The sequence below is a fragment of the Phoenix dactylifera genome, chromosome 15 (genome assembly GCF_009389715.1).
Source record: "Phoenix dactylifera cultivar Barhee BC4 chromosome 15, palm_55x_up_171113_PBpolish2nd_filt_p, whole genome shotgun sequence".
NCBI classification, from domain to species: domain Eukaryota; kingdom Viridiplantae; phylum Streptophyta; class Magnoliopsida; order Arecales; family Arecaceae; genus Phoenix; species Phoenix dactylifera.
The window spans coordinates 7,717,014-7,735,267 of NC_052406.1; the positions used below are offsets into that span (position 1 = coordinate 7,717,014).

At 39.0% G+C, this 18,254-nt stretch overlaps 3 protein-coding genes across 6 annotated transcripts; 2 read left to right on the forward strand and 1 right to left on the reverse strand.

Moving 5' to 3' along the window:
- Positions 1-4,523: 4,523 nt before the first annotated feature.
- Positions 4,524-9,154, forward strand: LOC103716422. 3 transcript variants are annotated; one of them, XM_039134311.1, is made up of 6 exons: positions 4,665-4,847; positions 4,916-5,198; positions 5,303-7,176; positions 7,377-7,835; positions 8,145-8,374; positions 8,722-9,154. In XM_039134311.1, exons 2-6 carry the CDS (start codon positions 4,993-4,995, stop codon positions 8,971-8,973), a joined length of 3,021 nt encoding a protein of 1,006 aa, XP_038990239.1. In that variant the 5' UTR covers positions 4,665-4,847; positions 4,916-4,992; the 3' UTR covers positions 8,974-9,154. The 3 variants fall into 3 exon arrangements, with proteins under 3 accessions (XP_017700522.2, XP_008802627.3, XP_038990239.1); XM_017845033.3 differs by having other exon boundaries at positions 4,524-5,198; XM_008804405.4 differs by having other exon boundaries at positions 4,611-5,198; positions 7,377-7,787.
- Positions 9,155-11,481: 2,327 nt separating this feature from the next.
- Positions 11,482-15,246, forward strand: LOC103716406 (60S ribosomal protein L34). Its single transcript, XM_008804388.3, has 4 exons — positions 11,482-11,658; positions 12,071-12,150; positions 14,679-14,788; positions 14,870-15,246. The coding sequence occupies exons 1-4, from the start codon at positions 11,580-11,582 to the stop codon at positions 14,961-14,963; spliced, it is 363 nt and encodes a 120-aa protein (XP_008802610.1). The 5' UTR covers positions 11,482-11,579; the 3' UTR covers positions 14,964-15,246.
- Positions 15,247-15,911: 665 nt separating this feature from the next.
- Positions 15,912-17,394, reverse strand: LOC103716407 (glutathione S-transferase U10). Of its 2 annotated transcripts, none has more exons than XM_039134312.1 (2): positions 17,035-17,394; positions 15,912-16,431 (listed from the first exon to the last, which is right to left on the reverse strand). In XM_039134312.1, exons 1-2 carry the CDS (start codon positions 17,317-17,319, stop codon positions 16,057-16,059), a joined length of 660 nt encoding a protein of 219 aa, XP_038990240.1. In that variant the 5' UTR covers positions 17,320-17,394; the 3' UTR covers positions 15,912-16,056. The 2 variants fall into 2 exon arrangements, with proteins under 2 accessions (XP_038990240.1, XP_008802611.2); XM_008804389.4 differs by having other exon boundaries at positions 15,917-16,431; positions 17,002-17,347.
- Positions 17,395-18,254: the final 860 nt, after the last annotated feature.

Consider the following 18,254-nt stretch of genomic DNA (forward strand, 5'->3'; position numbering starts at 1 on the left):
TGAGACAGGAATCACATGGGAAAGCTTAACTATTTTGTTCGGAAGAATGAGCTCAACTTGAGGGCACAGGAAGCTCGAGTGGCCGTTTCTCACATAAAAGTACCATCTAAATTTTGAACATGATAACTTGGTCAGTATGATCCAATAATAATTTGTCTCTCATGCTGATATTTCCAGATGAGAAAATAGTAGAAAGTACTGAATCATCGTCACAAAATGTATTTGCTCAACCAACCTTATGGCATTCCACTCCAATTGAAAAAGGTAGAAAGTTTGGAATCCCAACAACTGTATCCCAATTGTATTTCTAAGAAAGAAAAAAGAAAATTATTTTTCTAAGTTATAGTTATTAGTGTCTCATGGAAGAAATAGAATTATCATGATCCGTGGTCATAACCAAATAGCTTGTTTATAGGTCACCAAGCCCAGTATCGGGAGACATTATATCATACACCACGTGCACCACATCAGTAGCGCACCACATCAATTCCATTTCGACATGTTGATAGACGGACTTCTTCCGAAAAATTTTCATCAATAGAGTAGAACTTTTTATAATGGGATTGGTATGGTGCACCACGGATCGTGGGGATTGCCGGAATACTTTGTAATACTCAGTATATCAATATTGATTAGATCCGAAATCTGTTATTGAATTGCTCATTCAATAAGCATTCTCATTTGACGTAGTGCACGTGGTATAAGTTATAATTATAGTACATTCATCAAAATTGATCTTAATTGGTACTATCCAACTTACTTTTATATGACCTAACAGGATGGAAGCTATGAGAGCTTCGAATGCCTCAGTGCCATCGACTGCTTCGAGCCTCTGATGAAGATGCATAGAACTTGATAGCTAGTCTAATGGAGTGATCTACCAGAATATTCGAGTAAGAATCCTTATGCTCGAAGATTTGGCTATTCCTCCAAGTCCGAAGGAGCCAATCACACCGATCTACCTGGATCGAAATGACGAGATTCTTCATGATTCCTTAGCAAACAGTCAGCCGGTTAAGATATGATCAACATCCTCAGCTTTGCCACACTTGTCATAGCCAATGTGATCTTGACTCAATTGGTCCCTAATAAGAAGCGACATCTCACACGATAATCTTTTTCCATGTCACTCTTCACCAAGACAAAATTACCATAGGCACTGCTTTTATTTTCCAGCTAGTCAAGAAATTAACAGATTCCTGACCTTCTTCAAAGCGAAACATGTAACTATAAACATGACTAGCTTTGATTAAGGAGGAACCTGTTGGGTACCAAATCTTGATGCCGGGACTGGGCTGATCAGGTAAGTTGATCGATTTTATATCCTTAACCAGCTCAGAGGCAAAAGTTTCATCAAGAAGTTGCTCATCACACTGACCATTAGTTATAACATGAGAAACCTCAACTCCATCCAGTGGAACAGAGATATTCAGCAGAGTTGGGCTATTTCTAAAGGATATATTTGATACCCAATCATCACTGAGCTGCCATCACCGATCAGCCACTGAAAAGTAAATCTGACCGAAGCTGAATTGAGCAACTATATCTTTCCAAATTGATGACAACCATTTAGCTTCTTAGGGTTGGGCTATTTCTTCTTACGAGCATCAACGTTCCCTATCCTGATTATCAGACACTTGGTTTCGATCCATTTAGATTTTTTTTCTCGCATCTGTTTCTTTTTTCTCTTGACAATGTAACTCATCTCTGCCTCTCATCTCTGTTGTAAATGCAATTGATCTTCAATAATAGCCGGATGGCCCTTTTTGCCTCCCCTTTATATAAATTTTTTTTTGATGAAAACCTATATTTCGAAGCAATCACAGTAGCCCATAAAGATTCAGGCTCCAAAACCACCATGGCAGCGAGCCAACCTAATAAAGCCATATGCCTACGCCTCAAATCCTGAATGCCGAGTCCACCAAGCCGTTTAGTATTGCAAACCGCCGCCTCCTATGAATACCAATCTGACCAATCTCATATACCCAGTGGAAAGATTCAAACAACTTCTGGAGACTATCAATAATCCGAAGGAGAAAATAGATTGGCTTGGCAGGTAACACAGACTGCAAGGAGATAAAATCAAGAGAAAAACCTCGCCTCAAGAACCTACCTATCAAGGAGATAGACCGACCTCACAAGCAATATTATACTCCTCATCCGAAAACACAATCGCCTCCGCCAACCTTTCTTGAAGCCGAGCGATTTCAACCTCAGAAACCTTCTGAGACTCCCTCTGTAAGAGCATGGGATCAACTTTGTGGATGTTCAGATGCTTGTAGTGTTCTGTGGACGGGGAAAAGATCTAAGTGTCCTTAAGAATCATCTTGTACCATGACTTGATTTGAGCTATAATTTGTTCAAATTTTAACACGGTGTTGGCTTTTGGTTGGGGAAGAACACCTCAGCAGTTAGAGAAAAAACAAAAAAAAAAAGATAAAAAAAAATATGATAGTGCCAAATGGTTCATCTAGTAAAATTATTGGTGGGGCCTAGATTCGAGTTCCGTCCTCACCCAAAGTTTGGACAGGCTTCCTTCCATCCTTGTCTCTTTAAAAATTTATGTTAAAAAAATTCTTCCCATATTATTGTTGTTCAGATTCTTCCACTGTTGTGCAATTCATGGTGAGGTTAGATTATCGTACAAACACTGATAGTCGCAATCATCACCGACACTATTGGATGTGGGAAGTTACATGCTGGTCCCCAGTATTCCGGCTTGCAATAGTTCAGACTTTGGACACCGCCGGTGGTCTTTTCAGGAGCCTAAGGGTACGCTCCGATCAGGTCATGAGTGATCCGATTCAATTCGATTTTTATTCGAACATTAATTTTAATACTAAATTCAACACAATAGAAAATTGGGTCATATCGAATTCGTTGCTATAATTTTTGATCCAACGGATTATTTGGGTTGGATCAAGTCCATATATAATCCGAACCCAACTAAAAAGTTCGAGTCTGGTTCGGATCAACCAATACATAGCTTCATAACTTCTTTGCACTCCCTGCCACAGTCCGTGGGCCTAAAAATTTTACAGATTTGGGTCGAATCAGATTGGATCGAGTCAGAATGAGTCGCAGGATTGAAAATCCAAAACTACTCAAATTTTAAAGATATCAAGACAGGTCGAGTTTGAATTTAGTAAACCCGGCTTCGATCCGAAAAATGAAACGGGTCTAATTTTAAGACCCAGCCCGGCCCTATGCATCCTCCAAAATGAGTCGAGTTGGATCTAAATTGGTTGGATCGGATCGGGCCACAAATTGGGTCGACCCATTTGCAGGCTTAACGAATCGTTATCCCTGCAGGACATTGTGTTCACATTCTATGCTCTTGGGCTCAAAGGGAGTAGAGACAACTAAAGACCACGGGTGGAATTCCAAAGCATGTTGAGATTGTACCAGGGGCTATGCGCGGTGGATAAGAAGAAAGAACGACAAATAGCGCCCATGAAAAGTGCACAGGCTTGAAACCAAAGGTTTAAATTTTGTGGATGTGATGCAAGAAAAATGTTTCACATGGATTCTGTCCGCAGGTTTCCTCAATAAGCTGTTTCTTAAAAGCTTTTTACTACGCCATTTTCTTCCACAGAAAATTCCAAACTGCCCGTCTTCTGCATTGAAATTTCAGGTAGGTGACATGTTCGAATTATGTGTATCATTGAAAAACTAATCTCCACAACTTGATGCAGATTCTCAGCATCCTTCATTGTTAACTTCTTCATTGTATTCAGACTATGAGAAAGCTCTTTTTTTCCATGGCCTAGTTAGAATTAGGTGTGCTAATGCTAAACATGGATCAAATATAACATCAATTGAGTGATTGGGTGTTTCGTGTGAGAGAGTGCATAGGAAGAAGGCGTCGAGAAACCATCCTTTCAATATCATGCTTAATCTTTTATTTGCTTACAACATCAACCATTTTAGTTTCTCGACGCGGTCATATTAATATGAAATGAATTGGAATTTCACATTAGGCTGCAGCAAAAATGACAGTTGAAGTAATTTCTTGAAGACTATTGACTGTCACCATATTTTTGTCTCCAACGCCAGCATGGAATATGCCAACCAACTCATACCTATAGACAAGTTGGAAGGTTCTCAGCTTGTACAACACTGAGAATTGTTTATGTGAACAGTTGATCTTATGTGGCATATCAAAACTGTTAGGTGAAATTAATTTAAGGCTTTCAATGAACTAAATGGACCAGCTAGTGTTGAGGTCAGTAACTCATACAGAACCTAGAATGGTAAATGCTAGCAAAAGAGCAAATGAGATTCTTGTAGTGCATCATTAGAATCTCCGAGTCGCTGATCAAATTAAATGAGTTCATAACAACTATACCTTAATCATTCTCGGTGGTGGTATAGAGATGATCAGATATATTTAAATCATTATCTGAAGCCCTAGTTGGTTCACTGTATCTACCTTTTTCAATCACACATGATAAAAGGTTGGAAACTGCATTTAAGATTCCATATATTGGAGGATGACTCAGCTCTTGTTTTTTTAAATTAAGGTTTTATAGGAAAGGAGAAGATAGAAGATCACAAGGGGGAATTAAATTGGTCAATCCCCACAGCTAGCCTTGGGGGCCATTTGCCTCGTAGGCTTTTCATACATGGTATTATGATCACACTCTCCTCAAAACACTTGGCTGGAAAATGAATGGACTTCCCAACAGACAAATCCACTAATTAGTTAAGAAAATAATGACAGTCCAGAGATTTTTAAGCAACCAAAGCATTTACCACAGGCCAAGTGGTTCTCAAGTTCTTTTCCACCCACGCTCCCTTCCTTAAACTTCACATCAGTATCTCCGGTCTCATATCTCATTAATTAGGTGGGATTTCAACCTCCTATAACCATGTTTCAGTGCCAAGCTTCATGCTCTCTTTCCCGTTTTTACAGGTGGCGAGTCTATTTCTCCTGCAAAATTTCCATGAAAGAAATAGAAAGGCTTCAAAGTACTCCATGATTGCTTCTAAATGAGACAAGGGCATCAGGGTGGGTGGGTTGCAGCAATGGGTATTAGAAAAGTTGCTGTTATTGGCATCCTTACGGGTTCCATGAATAAAGAGTCATTGAATGATATCATATACAGAAAAATGGCTCTCCTCATCAGTTCCTGTTGGTTTTTCATCACCAATTCTCTGATCCTTCTGGTTAGCATTTTAGCCAGACAAGCTTTCAGGTAACTGAATTTGAAGACTAGATTTCTTTTCCTTTTAGAATTGTTATGTTGTGTAGAATCTGATAGGTTCTTCTCTCTCTCTCTTTCTCTCTGTCTCTGTGTAGAATATTTAAGATAGAGGATAGTTCTCGGAAGGATGATTCCAAAGTTTTGGCAATGAAGGACTCTAGGCGTCTAGAGCTGGTGCCAAATATCACTGAGTTGGAGGAGAAGGATTATGAATTCTTGCACGATAAAGAAACACCGAGTTTCAGTTTTAAGTTTCAGTACCAAATTTCTGAAGAACGGAGAGGAAGCAATGGTGAAGCTGTCGTTCCTATTCCTCAAAAAGAAGGACCCATGATTCCTGTTGCTAAGGGAAAAGAATCATCCATAACCACGAACATCAGTAAGTATCACTTCTTATCCAATAAAGATTTCAGTGAAGTTGTACAAGAACCAGAGGTCAAGACTTTCCATGTCGAGGAGTCGAATATTTTCTCCAAAACAAATTATTTTTATGATAAAGACACGCTAGACAACAGGTCAGATAACAGTCTACCGTCAGCAAAAGATTTTCAACAATCTGCAGTCAAAGCTGTTGATGTTGATAATTTTTTGAAGAAGCAAGGTGAGCTGGAAGATGTGTTATCGACCGAAAACAAGCTTCTAGGGAAGGAAAATGCCACTAATTCTGAGACTAGTTCATTGAGTGAGAAAGAAATAGGCTTTCTGTTTTCAAAATATTTACAAGAACCCTATGTGGAAAATGTTAGTATTGATAGTCTAAATGCCATAAGGAAGCTAGGTAAGTCAGAAGATGTCTTATTGATCGAAAAGCAGCTCTTGGAGAAGGAAATGGCTCTCAATTCTAAGACTAGTTCGTTGGGTGAGAAAGAAGTAATGGATGGTACAAGGTTGTTGTCAGAGGATTTCTCTAGCTTTGACTCAGATTTTGAATCTCTTAGTCTCAGTGATGGTTATTCAGTAAAGGACTTCATCATAGATTCAGGCAGCGAGGGTTTATTATCAGAGAGAGATTTTGTCGGCTACAAGCTGAAGTCAGATACTACAGGAGATTCAACGAAAACCCACAGTTATAAAGCAGAAGTATTGAAAATTCACAGGCTGAAAGAAGACCAGCTTCCATCTTCTGATGCAGGATCAACAGTTTACAGAGGTTGTTTCCCATATATTGGGAATAGAATCAATTCTAAGAACATTCATTCAGATGATGTCTGGTCAGAGAATGGGCTGAGCATACCTGAATCAGATAAAAAAGAATTGAATGAAGGAGATGCTGAATCAAGAGAAGTCCGAAAGTTCAAAGAAACAAGATGGCCTGGTTCGAATGCATTGCACGTAGAATTCACTGATTCCGGGGATGTTGAGCATTGTTCAATTAAAAATATTGGCAGTTTCAGAAAGAGCTTGGATGAAGTCGTGTCTGCAAATGTTTCAGCCAACCCAGAAACTATACTTGAGGGCTTAGATGAAAGAAAGATGCATAATTTTGAGGAAACCAGTTCAGAGTCTTCAAACACAAGATGTGATGGTTCTACTGGTAGCCCTTTGAGACCAATTCACCTTGCAGACCAAGAGGACGCAATGGAGCTCATAAGAGGGATGGATGAACTAGTACAGAAATCAGAAGTTGGAAGTGAAAAGAAACCACCAGAGAAGGACCTAAAGAAAAGTGAAGAGAACAATCTGAAGGATCTGAATGATGAGGATTTTGATGAATTAGAGTCTCTCTGGGAACACCAGGATCTGATAGAACAGCTAAAAATGGAACTGAGGAAAGCGAAGGCCATCGGACTTCCAACCATTTTAGAAGAATCAGAAAGCCCAAAGACGGTTGAGGATCTGAAGCCATGGAAGATCGATGAGCAGTTTTTGCATGAGGATCCGATGGACGAGTTGCCCAAGTTTTACAGGAGCTATAGAGAGAGGATGAGGAATTTCGATATCTTAAACTATCAAAAGATGTATGCAATAGGTGGGTACAAATCTATCTCCTTTGTTCTTGACAGCATCTCGTCAAAATTTCAGTGCTTAGTTTGTATTTCATTTATTCCACCCTCTTTTCACTTAGCATGTTGACTTCAAAGAAATGTCAATTATTTAGTAATACTGTTAAGAATCACATACTTTAGCAGGTCAATAACATATGTACTTCTCTTTCTCATCTGTTCACAGGCTTTCTCCAACTGAAGGATCCCCTTCAATCATGGGGGTCTCAAAAACCTTCGATTCCTACGATCACATCCATTATTTCCCAAGTTTTCTGGCCTTGTCATCGTAAATCCAACATGGATCCATCAGAGAAGTTCATCAAGGAACTCTGGAATGACTTGGAAACAGTGTATGTTGGGCAAACATGCCTTTCATGGGAGTTCCTCCGCTGGCAGTATGAAAAGACTCGGGAACTACCAGAATCTGATCCTTACAGGAGCCATCAATACAATCAAGTGGCTGGAGAATTTCAGCAGTTTCAAGTGATAGTACAGAGGTTTATAGAGGATGAGTCCTTCCAAGGGCCGAGGCTACCAAATTATGTTAAGAATAGATGCATTCTTCGAAATCTTCTTCAAGTACCTGTCATCGAAGGTAAACCGAAAGAAAGTACTATTAACTACCAAAAGGAAAAAGCATGCAGTAAGTGCTTCAATATATCCATGTCCAAAATGCGATATTACATGCTTGCCAACAGTTTATAAGATGCATTTGTATAGAGGTTTTCAGGTCATATGCCTTATTAATCTTACTTTGCTGACATCGATGTTTCGGATTGCGCAAGCTTGCCACGAAATTTTAGGTTTCTGACAAATTTGTTTGCCTTCTTTTTTCATTCCTTAAAATAGAATATGTTCGTGCATAGTTTGGCAAATTCATCTTCTGGTATTAACTTGCTAAAAAAAAAAGTTACTTGACAAATCTAAAGCCCTAAGCCTGGTTATGTTACAGAGGATTTTTTGAAGGATAAAATGGAGGAACAAAGAAATGGTAATGATGTGATTACAAGTGAAATGTTAGAAGACATCATGGAAGAGTCGATTAGAATATTCTGGAAATTTGTCAAGGCAGACAAAGATGAAACTCCAGCGATCTTAAAGGGGCTAGTGGGAAGCCAGGTTGAACTTCAAAACCCATCGGACTATGAAGTCATGATGGATATTGAAGCAATATTGCAGAAGGTAGGCTTACAATTTTCCTTGCAATTAAGAGATGCTGCATTACTATAGAATAGTAGAATTAAACTTTGTATCTGTTTCTGGTTTTAAGCTCGTTGGAACTGTCAATCGGGATAGCACAAAATCATGACATTCTCCACTGAATCCATTAACTGGCTTTGATGCTTACTATTTGTAATAAAGATAAACATGAACTTATGCATCTCATTAGAGTATACAACATTAGCATCTTAAGATTCCTTCTGTTTAGAAGAAATCAGTACTTTGATAGAGTCCCTAATAGATCGATGGCAATGATCGCCATAGAATACCTTTTCTATTCTAACCATCCTTTTTTTTCTGTGGTGCAGAAAGAGAAGAAATTAAAAGACATTCTGAGAACTGGCAATTGCCTAGTCAAGAAGTTCAAAAAGCCAAAGGAGGACCGACCCAATCAAGACCTTTTCTTCTCTCAGGTTGACCTGAAGTTGGTAGCAAGAGTACTGAAGATGTCCAGAATTACAACTGATCAGCTGCTGTGGTGTCATAAAAAACTGAAAATGATAACTTCTGTAGACAGAAAGATCCATAGGGAGCCTGCATTTTTGTTATTTCCATGTTGAGATTGATGCTATTCCTGTTTGAGTGTAATTTGCATGATCTAGGAGAACCAGGTTTACCATATGCTGTTCTCCACATAGGTTCCTCAGGGTTCATTACTGTGATAATAATGGACCTTTGTTTAGATTGTTAATTAACTAACTATATAGCAGTTACTTGTATGGACAAAGTTTTTCCCCCTAATACTATTAGTTAGATGGTGGCATGCACTCAAAGATAACTAGTTATTATTTGTTCGATTTTGTAAGTGAACCGACACCGAATGCACACGTAAGAGGGACTTCAACTCATCCGTGCAGACTGACTAGTTTATACGATGTAAAATTTATGAACAAACATGTGTTTCTTTTCCTTTGATACAAAAGATGGGGAAAACCTATCATTCATTTCATAAAGGGAATGAATCGGCAGAATTAACAAATATGTGTCAGTAATACATAATTGAAAAGAACTGAAAGCCAACAGGACTAATAATACATGCCCCTTTTTGATGGATGCCTTTTCGCCTTCTTAATGAATAGGTCAATTGGTTTTCCTCTTCCCTTAAATCAGAGAGAGAGAGAGAGAGAGAGAAAGAGAGAGAGTTTACTTTCTATTTTTCATTTTCTATCAGAGCAGTATCCTTATCCTGGCTCCAGTTCTGAGCTTAGTTTGTTGACTAGAGTTTTTGTAGTATTGACGATGTGAGATCAACTGAGGTAGTTCATCAAATCAAAGAAATGTCTATAAATGTGCAGGATGGTTTGTTAACAAAGATAAGTCTAGGTTAGGCATAGGGTGCACAAAGTCACTGCTTGATACATAATATGGATGGAAGTTAAAAAAGAATTTTCTTTGAGGCTTTAAGATATATATCGGAGGCCTTGCGTCGACTGTGCAAAGAATTAGTGTGCAAGTCCCTCTTCTGGTATCTACATCCTCCACAGTTGCTATGCTCACAAACATTCGAATTTTGCTGTCACTGCTGGACCATGAAGCTCTTCTATTAGATGTCCTCGTAAGGCTAAGAGTTCAAATCTAATCACAAACACCACGATCGGCCCGTGGTCAGCTCCAATGGATATGTACTGCATTGTCCTTTAGTTCACATAGGTTATGGGTCGGGTCCGCTTTGATACCATTTGTAACAACTCAAGATCTTATCCAAAATAGCTAGTCGGAAGATATTATTTGAGTTTCTTGATTCTATATAAATACCCAAAATCTATCCAGTGAATAACCGATATGAGATTAAACACACGTCCGCATGGGTTCTCACAACAACTATTGGCAAGTCTGCACAAATATTGGTGTTATGAACCTCTGAATATCCTTGTGAATTAGAATTGTAGATGAAGCAGTGGCAAGAGCCCTAAGTGCTTAAAGGAATGAACATAAGCAATAGTGGCCAGAGCCATAATGTCTTCATCTATTCATTCTTCACTCCTTTAAGCACTAAAGGCTTTTAGAATCCTGCATGATGTTTAAGTACAAATTTTTACGTGATCGCCGTTTTCACTTGACAAATTTGGGGCTCTAAGATCTTAGGCAGGATTGCCTGCATCTGAATTTTACAAGTTATATTACAGCCAGAAATAATTTTACAGGCTAAAAAATCTGTAAAAGTCCTGATTTAAACTGCAGCTCTGCCCACCAAACTAACAACAACTTGCAATTGCTAAAGGTTTGGGCGTAATAGGTTTAATCGAGCTCTTCGCCAAGCCTTGAGGCAAGGCCGGCGGCTTCAACCTACATTAGATACGAAAATGCTTTTAAATAACCTCTAAAAATGGGTACTCTAGATCTAGATGAAGAATTGGGGTTATATCTTTCGCGTAAAAAAGGGTTTCACCTTTCTTCATATAAATCTACTATTGGATCATCCACTATACAGATCAAGTCACACCGAGCTCTACTATCCATTTGCCTGCACAAAATTTACAGCAACCCGTGGATGATCTAATGGTGAGTTCACAAAGGTGAAAATTTCTTTCGCATGAAAGATACACCCTCCGGCTCCTAGATGAAGGGCAAAGCAAGATAATAAAATTTAAAGGAAGAATTTGCAGAAAATACTTTATTTTTATTTTTGTAGAAATAAGTATTCCTCTAAATGATTCATTTTAGTCTCTTAAAGTAAACACGACCACATTGCTTTAATTATCATAATTAATTGCTCAAAAATTGATAATTCAATGAAACCTTTTGTTTTCTTTATGGCACTTGATACAAAAAATTTACGTTTCAAAATAATATTTACTTAAATGAACAAGATTCAAGAACCTTGACCCTGACTTTAACGCAAGCTAGGCATTCTTGGCTCCGGATGAGTCAAAACTGTGTTAAAGTTTAGTAGTTGAGCTCAAGTTGCACCCAAGTCCAAGCCCATCATAATTTGAAGACAAGCCAGACCAAGGCCACAAAAGTCAATCCAATCGTATATAAAATGGATTGCATCCGTATGATCAGATGAATTTGGTCCGTCGGATCTAGGTTTTCTTCAAGCACCTCCTATTTGTAGCCCTCTCCAGCGCCGCGTTTAGCCCCTCTTCGGTCCTCTGCTTCCTACTTCCAAGTGGACAGACAGAGAGAGAGGGAGGGAGAGAAGGAGGAGAGAGAGGAGGCCAAGATGGTGCAGCGATTAACGTATAGGAAGCGCCACAGCTACGCCACTAAGTCGAACCAGACTAGGGTTGTTAAAACTCCAGGTAAAGATTTCATCTTGACGCCTTCTTTGATGATTTGGGGCTTCTCAGATCTCATTCTAGGGCTCCCGCGCGTGTTCGATCGCATGTTTTTCATTTATTTTTGTTCTTATTCGATGCTGGTTGGATTTCTTTTCTTAATCTCTTGTGGTTTGGGAGCTAGGGTTTATGGGGTTTTGGACCTATGTTTCGTTATGGATTACTAATTTGGTGGGTTATATTGGTGTATTTGATTCGAAAACTTCGGTTGCATCTTTTTTCATTTTTTTTTGTTCTGATTCGAGTCTGGTTGGATTTTTTTTTCTTAATCTTGTGTTGGTTTGGGAGATAGGGTTTTTGGGGTTTTGGATCTATGTTTTGTTATGGATTTGTAGTTTGGTGGATTATTTTGAATGGATTTGATTCGAAAACGTAGGTGGGAAGCTTGTCTACCAGTACACCAAGAAAAGAGCGAGCGGGCCGAAATGCCCGGTGACTGGCAAGAGAATCCAAGGGGTAAGCGATGCTATTCGCCGTTTCTATTTTGAGCTCAAGTTGGATTTTTTGCTAATTAGCCATTAATTAGGAGTAATTGGTTTTGAGGATTATTAGTTTTCTGCATATGTAATTGCATTGATGTTAGGGCTTTTAGATGTATTGCTTGGGATATCTATTATTTTGACTTTCTGGTGGTTGCTATTGTAATACGTCAAAGCTATGCATTTTTTTGGGAAGTTTTGCCATCCATTGTTAAATCAACTATATGGACCTTTTGTCCTCGTTCATCTGGAGTAGCAAGCTAACGGTGTAAACCATCGCGAATGATAGAATACTTGCATCTCTCTTGGGCACTATATGATGTATGGGATACCAATGTGATCTTTATGCACAAAAATATCATTTTTGACTAAATGTAGGTGAGTGCGATAGATGTGGCCTTGGTTGATTAAGTTTGTTAGCCAAAGATGCAAGTGACGAGTTTACTTGAATGTTTTGTTTAACATATAAAATATGCACAATCCTCTACATACAAGCAGCGTGAAGCAGAAGTGGAGCATAACAGAGATTTTATTAAATCCAGAACATCCATCTTGGTAGCTGGAAATTGCAACTGACAAAATGGAACTGAAAGAAAAGTCCCACTGTGAATACATGCTTTGGTGTCCAAGTACACCTTTCTGTTGGTTAGTTAAGCTTGTTAAAGCTGAAAGTTCTGAAAGTTAAGCCATTTCATGGAATGTTAAAAAATGGCTTCCTTCCAGGTTAATGAAACTTGTGAGAGAAGTGCTTCCTGTAATGTAATATATCCTCTAGGTCTTCTTAGTGTGAATCAATAAAGACATCAAATCTGGTTGCTGTCCAATATTCTCCTTAATCTTTTTTTTTTTTTTGTGATTGATGAACCTGTTTGGAATGACTCTGGCTGCACCCTATGTCTTGAATCTCCTATTGTTAATTCGGAGTTTGCCGAAGCTCTGTTTTGTCAAAGTTTGTATTGATTAGCAGTTTTGAGCTGTCTTTTGTATTGTAAAGGCCACTGATTCAAATTCTGATTTTGATCTTTTGGCAGTTGCTGTTAGGAGTTACATGGTTGCTAAAATGCACTCATGGCATATAAGCCTTTGGTGGAAAAAAGATCAGCAAACAAAAAATGATAGCTTATCCCTTGGAATGAGGATTTTTCAAGACGAAAGTTTTTGTAGTGTGGTCTCTACTTACAACCTAGTTTTGGCAGAGCTGCCTTGGTAGTTCAAATAGTTGTTACTTGGGCAAGAATGAATGTTGAATGAAAAATGAGATAGTAAATCGATGATTATTTCAAAAATATTTTGCAATTGAAATTTGTGTTATGATATTTAAATTTGGAAGAGAAGACGATCAAGTAGAGAGTCTTCTGTCCTATTTGTGCTGTTATAGTCCACTAGCATTCTTTCTTAATATTTGCTGTCATTTAGTTTATTGCTTGCAAATTTGTTCCTTTTCTTAGTTCATTTGGGAAGCCTTTATATTTCCTGCTACATAATACAAATATATTTTAGTTTTATCATCTGATGATTCTGTTTTATGTAGACTGCTTACAATTAAGGCCATATCATATCCCTGCTGTATACAAGCTCTTTATTCCTCTTGGTGGCATTCCTGCATATTCTCTTAAGTTGTGCATATGTTTTCCCCCTTTTTTTCTCTGCGTGTTTTCTTATTCATGTTCATTCTACATGCTACATGATTTTTGACTGTTACTTGTAGACTTTTAGACTAGCAGCTATTATATCTGGTTCTTTATCACATAATGAAAATAGAACCAAATAGCTTACTCGTCAAGTATTGGACATAATATTCTGCAGTGTCATTTAACTTCTCCCTAGGATCAGAGGCTGTGGTAAACATTATTGATGGGGGTGTATATGAAATTCTGAATGAATTAAGAGAATCATAAAGTTGAGTAATGTGAGTGTTTTTTTTTATTTTCTTTGAGCCAATGTCTCCAAAGAACAGATTTTCTCAAGTCTGAGTCTATACTCTAGTAAGACACATGCATCTTTTTGCTTTTGGATAAATGATATTCTAGTTCTCAGGGAGGGTGTAAAATATTTGTCCTTCCACCTATAACAGAGTTGAGGAGTTTTATTTTTATGTTTTTAAACAAAAAATAAACTACAGTAGGAGTTATCTTTCCAGAAGGACATAGTGTACTAATGATTTTTTTCTTCTAAAGTTGGTCAACTAGTAATTTTAATTTTGCAAGTGTTGTTTGGAACTGTTATGAGATATATTTCTTAAAGAAAAAAAACACGTATTGGCTATTGGAGTTCTCAGATTTTGGCTCATTCATTTGGAAGGTTGATTTGAAATGTTAGCCCTGAAGGATATTTACTTGACAACTTGAAGTTGATTGAGTATTTGCTTAAGTGGATCAAAATGTGCGAATTGGTTGAACTTTTTGAGTCTTATCTTGTTTCACTTAACTGAATTGTCATGTTCAAGTTATGTGCTGCGATGGCCTTGAGAACATGATATATTGTAATACCTGGTCATACTTTCAGATTCCTCATTTAAGGCCTGCTGAGTACAAGCGGTCCAGATTGTCTAGAAACCGGAGGACCGTGAACCGTGCTTATGGTGGTGTTTTGTCTGGAAGTGCAGTCCGAGAAAGGTAACTGTTCTTTGTTGGCCTGATGGTGTCTCTTGATGCCTTTCTGTGCATTGTTTTCTCATCTCCTAGCTGGTTTTGCAGGATCATTCGAGCTTTTCTGGTTGAAGAGCAGAAGATTGTTAAGAAAGTTTTGAAGATCCAGAAGGCAAAAGAGAAGCAAGCCTCAAAGAGCTGATACAGAAAAAAAAGCAAAATGCTTTTGAGTTGTTGTTACTCAGAAGAAATTTTTGACTTTATGGGCGATGATTAATGATGCAAAATGATTGGGTGGTAGTGTGATGAGGCTACCGTCTCATTTAGAGGTTTGTTTCCTATAGTTGCTATGGATTTCATTTGTAGAAGTTTTTGGGGGCATCTGTTACCTACCTTGCTTTGTGCTGATTATTTGTTATGTTTGAACCTTCCATTTCTTGAACTGTCAGATGGTAATGCTTTCTTGAACTCTTTTTTTTTTGTTCTCTTTCATTTGCTTCATTAATCATTAGGCTAAGATCGGTCCACCGTATCTTTTACTTGTCATTCTCTTCAAACAAAGTCATTCATTATCGGGGGGCAGTTCCACCCTAGAATGTCATCCACTTGATGAACCAGGCTGGGAAAAAGATATGGCCTTGTTGTAGTTCCACTGCTCTCAGGAAAAAAGATATTGCCCCGAATACATTCATTAGATTCCGTTGAGCTGTTCCATTTAAGTTCACTGTTTGGGAAGTGTTATTATTTGGTGGCCATAAGTACTATAATAAATCTCGGAGCGAATCTATGGGGCCAAACCATGGTATAAAAAAAAAGCGAAAACCAAAAACAAAATCCCGGTATTGGTGCCATTCTTGATCTGTGCAATACCTAAAGCCTGTGGATTCTGTGAAGTATCAGTACTCCCCTGACATGGCGATGGAGCTTTGCTGGATATCAAGGTTGTGTCTTAATTCCGAGTAATAGGATTAGATTAGGCGGTGTTTTATGTGAATGGATTACAGAGCTGCTGCAAGAAATTCGCAGCATTATTTCTGTCGACTTCTGAGAAGATAATTAAACAAGGTTAAACTAAACTTCATTGAGAAAAAGAAGATGCAGAATTCAAAGCACCATTAGAAACAGCCTCGCAACACTGAGCAAACGTAGTTGTTATCGTAGAAAGCAACAACTAGTTTCTAAACACTGAAACTAAATACTGCAACAAAAGCTGACATCTCACACGCTTGCCAAACCAGAAAACGAGAACGTTACTACAACATTACTACAATTGGCTTGTAACCAGCTAGGCAACTTCAAGATTTGGTAGATGCCAGAGCCTTCTCCCTCATGGTGTGGACACGTTCGAGCAACTTTTCGTAAGGAATTGCCGTGTCCTTGATCACCTCAAGGTCTATGAAGGAAGCGACAGAGGAGTGCAGGAGTGGCACTTTCTCCTTATCCAGTACTTCGACTCCGACGAGGTCTGCAAGAACCCTAAATCCTGCAGAACAAGCGCCGACAATCACATCGAGGAGGCCAGGCTTTTCTCCATTGATAAAGGGGCCATTACTCGGCAAGTCATTCTGAATGCCCTTCTCCAGAGTGCTCATGTGCTCTATAAATTCCTCCGTGGCCTTCACTTGTGCCTCACCATCTGATAATATAATGGCATAGCTAATTGGCATTATCTGCAACATCCATGTTTATGAAGCATCAGCACTAACAGGTGGGGAAGAGGACATAACCCTACTCTCTTGTTATTCTCTCTATGTCAAAAGCAAACAGTTCAGATTCTCTTCGTTTCCTACGTTGTTTGGTGGGATGGATTAAATTTAAACTTCGCAAAGGGCATTCTATGATAGGGCGTATTGAGTGGGCTGCAAGACTAACGGTCCGCTGAATCGAAGCTCATGGAAATGGAAATCCAGCAGCCTCTTTCTAGGTTTACAAGCAAACTGCCCTCATGAGCTTCGCTGACTTGATGGCCTAGATTCACATACTTGGAAATTGTTGGATTAACCCCCCAAAAAAAGAACATTATCAACTGTTATTCTTCACTTAGTTTAATTCTAATTTCAATGGGGTTTTGGCTAATCCGTTTAGAGACTAATCCGCTTGATTTAAGCTTGTGCCTTTTGTGAGCTTAGATTCAATTTCCAAAGGCTGAGGAGTTTTTTTTTTTATTGAAAAGAAAAAAAAGAGATGGGTGCAACTATGCAAGCAAAGAAGGAAAGTCGAATAATTGCATGGTTATATACCTTTTGGTAGATGAAATCAGCAAAGAACCGGACCTTAGCTTTCTTGTAGGGATCCTCTGGAAGGAGTGGAGGTTCCTTCCACGTCTCCTCAACGAACTCCAGGATAACAAGTGACTCGGATACCGGCTTGCCATCCAGCACCAGGACTGGCACCTTCTTGTGAACCGGGTTCAGCCCAAGAAGTGCCTCGCTCTTGTTCTGGAGGTCCTCCTCTACGTACTCGTAGGCGACGCCCTTGAGCCTAAGAGCATGGTGAACAATGGCACAGTAACCGCTGCCCCAAGCACCATATAACTTCACTTCCTTCACCTCTGCCATGTTTCTTTAGAAGCTGCAGGCGAAGACTTTCTAATGCCTCCATTTATAGAGTTTCCTTGGGCTGATGGCCACCTTTCCTGCTCGTTTTTTTATCAGTACTTCGGTCAGCTTGTGGGGAGGTGTTATATTAACAGACAGGAATAATTTTTGCCACGGCCGAAGACTTTCTAATGCCTCCATTTTTGGAGTTTCCTTGGGCTGATGCCTGATGGCCACCTTTCCTGCTCGTTTTTCTATCATAATTAACTTCGGTCAGCTTGCGGGGGAGGTGTTATCTAATAGACAGGAATAGTTTTTGGACCAGTACGAATCTGACCCAAAATGTGACACTCCTGACGTGGTGCATCTTGATTGGTTGGAACCTATTAGGTACAGACTCACAATGGAGGAAGCCATGTGGTGTCATCAATTTGGGTGGTCTCGGAGTCATCATTTTCTAGGCTTCTAGCTACTACAAACTTCGATGACGCCTGCTTAGGCTTAATAAATCCTGTGTTAGAAACTAATGACAATGTTGGCAGCAAGGAGGTGCCGGGTTTTGATTCGTTGATTAGCAAAAGGGTGACAGACGACAAATAAAGCCCTTTCATTAGCTCAATGAAAGTGGTTATCCTTTGGTCCCATCTACTGTCTACACAAGCATTGACCATAGAGAGAGGAGAGTGCCATGGAATGAGGTAGCTAATTTGATGGCCTTGAGAAAAAGTGAGGGGAAAAGGCTTTTAACAATAAGATTCAAGTCAGAAAATTCCAAAATTTTATCATGGCCAATGGCTTAGTTGATTTTGGGTTCATTGGGCCGAGATTTACCTCGTGCAACAATAGGTCAGGCCGAGCGAAAGTGTAGTAGAGGATTGACATAGAATTTGCCACAACTAGCTAACAGAGGTGCCCGAACTATCAGGTAAGTCACCTGCCCCGGATAGCATCAGCCC

Coding starts and splice junctions, on each gene's coding strand:
- LOC103716407 (XM_008804389.4), bottom strand. CDS start 17,319: ATGGCAGAGGTGAAGGAAGTGAAGTTATATGGTGCTTGGGGCAGCGGT. Junction 16,432..17,001: donor CTGATTTCATCTACCAAAAG/GTATATAACCAT, acceptor TGGATGTTGCAG/ATAATGCCAATTAGCTATGC.
- LOC103716406 (XM_008804388.3), top strand. CDS start 11,580: ATGGTGCAGCGATTAACGTATAGGAAGCGCCACAGCTACGCCACTAAG. Junction 11,659..12,070: donor TAGGGTTGTTAAAACTCCAG/GTAAAGATTTCA, acceptor TCGAAAACGTAG/GTGGGAAGCTTGTCTACCAG. Junction 14,789..14,869: donor GGAAGTGCAGTCCGAGAAAG/GTAACTGTTCTT, acceptor CTGGTTTTGCAG/GATCATTCGAGCTTTTCTGG.
- LOC103716422 (XM_017845033.3), top strand. CDS start 4,993: ATGAGACAAGGGCATCAGGGTGGGTGGGTTGCAGCAATGGGTATTAGA. Junction 7,177..7,376: donor TCAAAAGATGTATGCAATAG/GTGGGTACAAAT, acceptor ATCTGTTCACAG/GCTTTCTCCAACTGAAGGAT. Junction 8,375..8,721: donor TTGAAGCAATATTGCAGAAG/GTAGGCTTACAA, acceptor TCTGTGGTGCAG/AAAGAGAAGAAATTAAAAGA.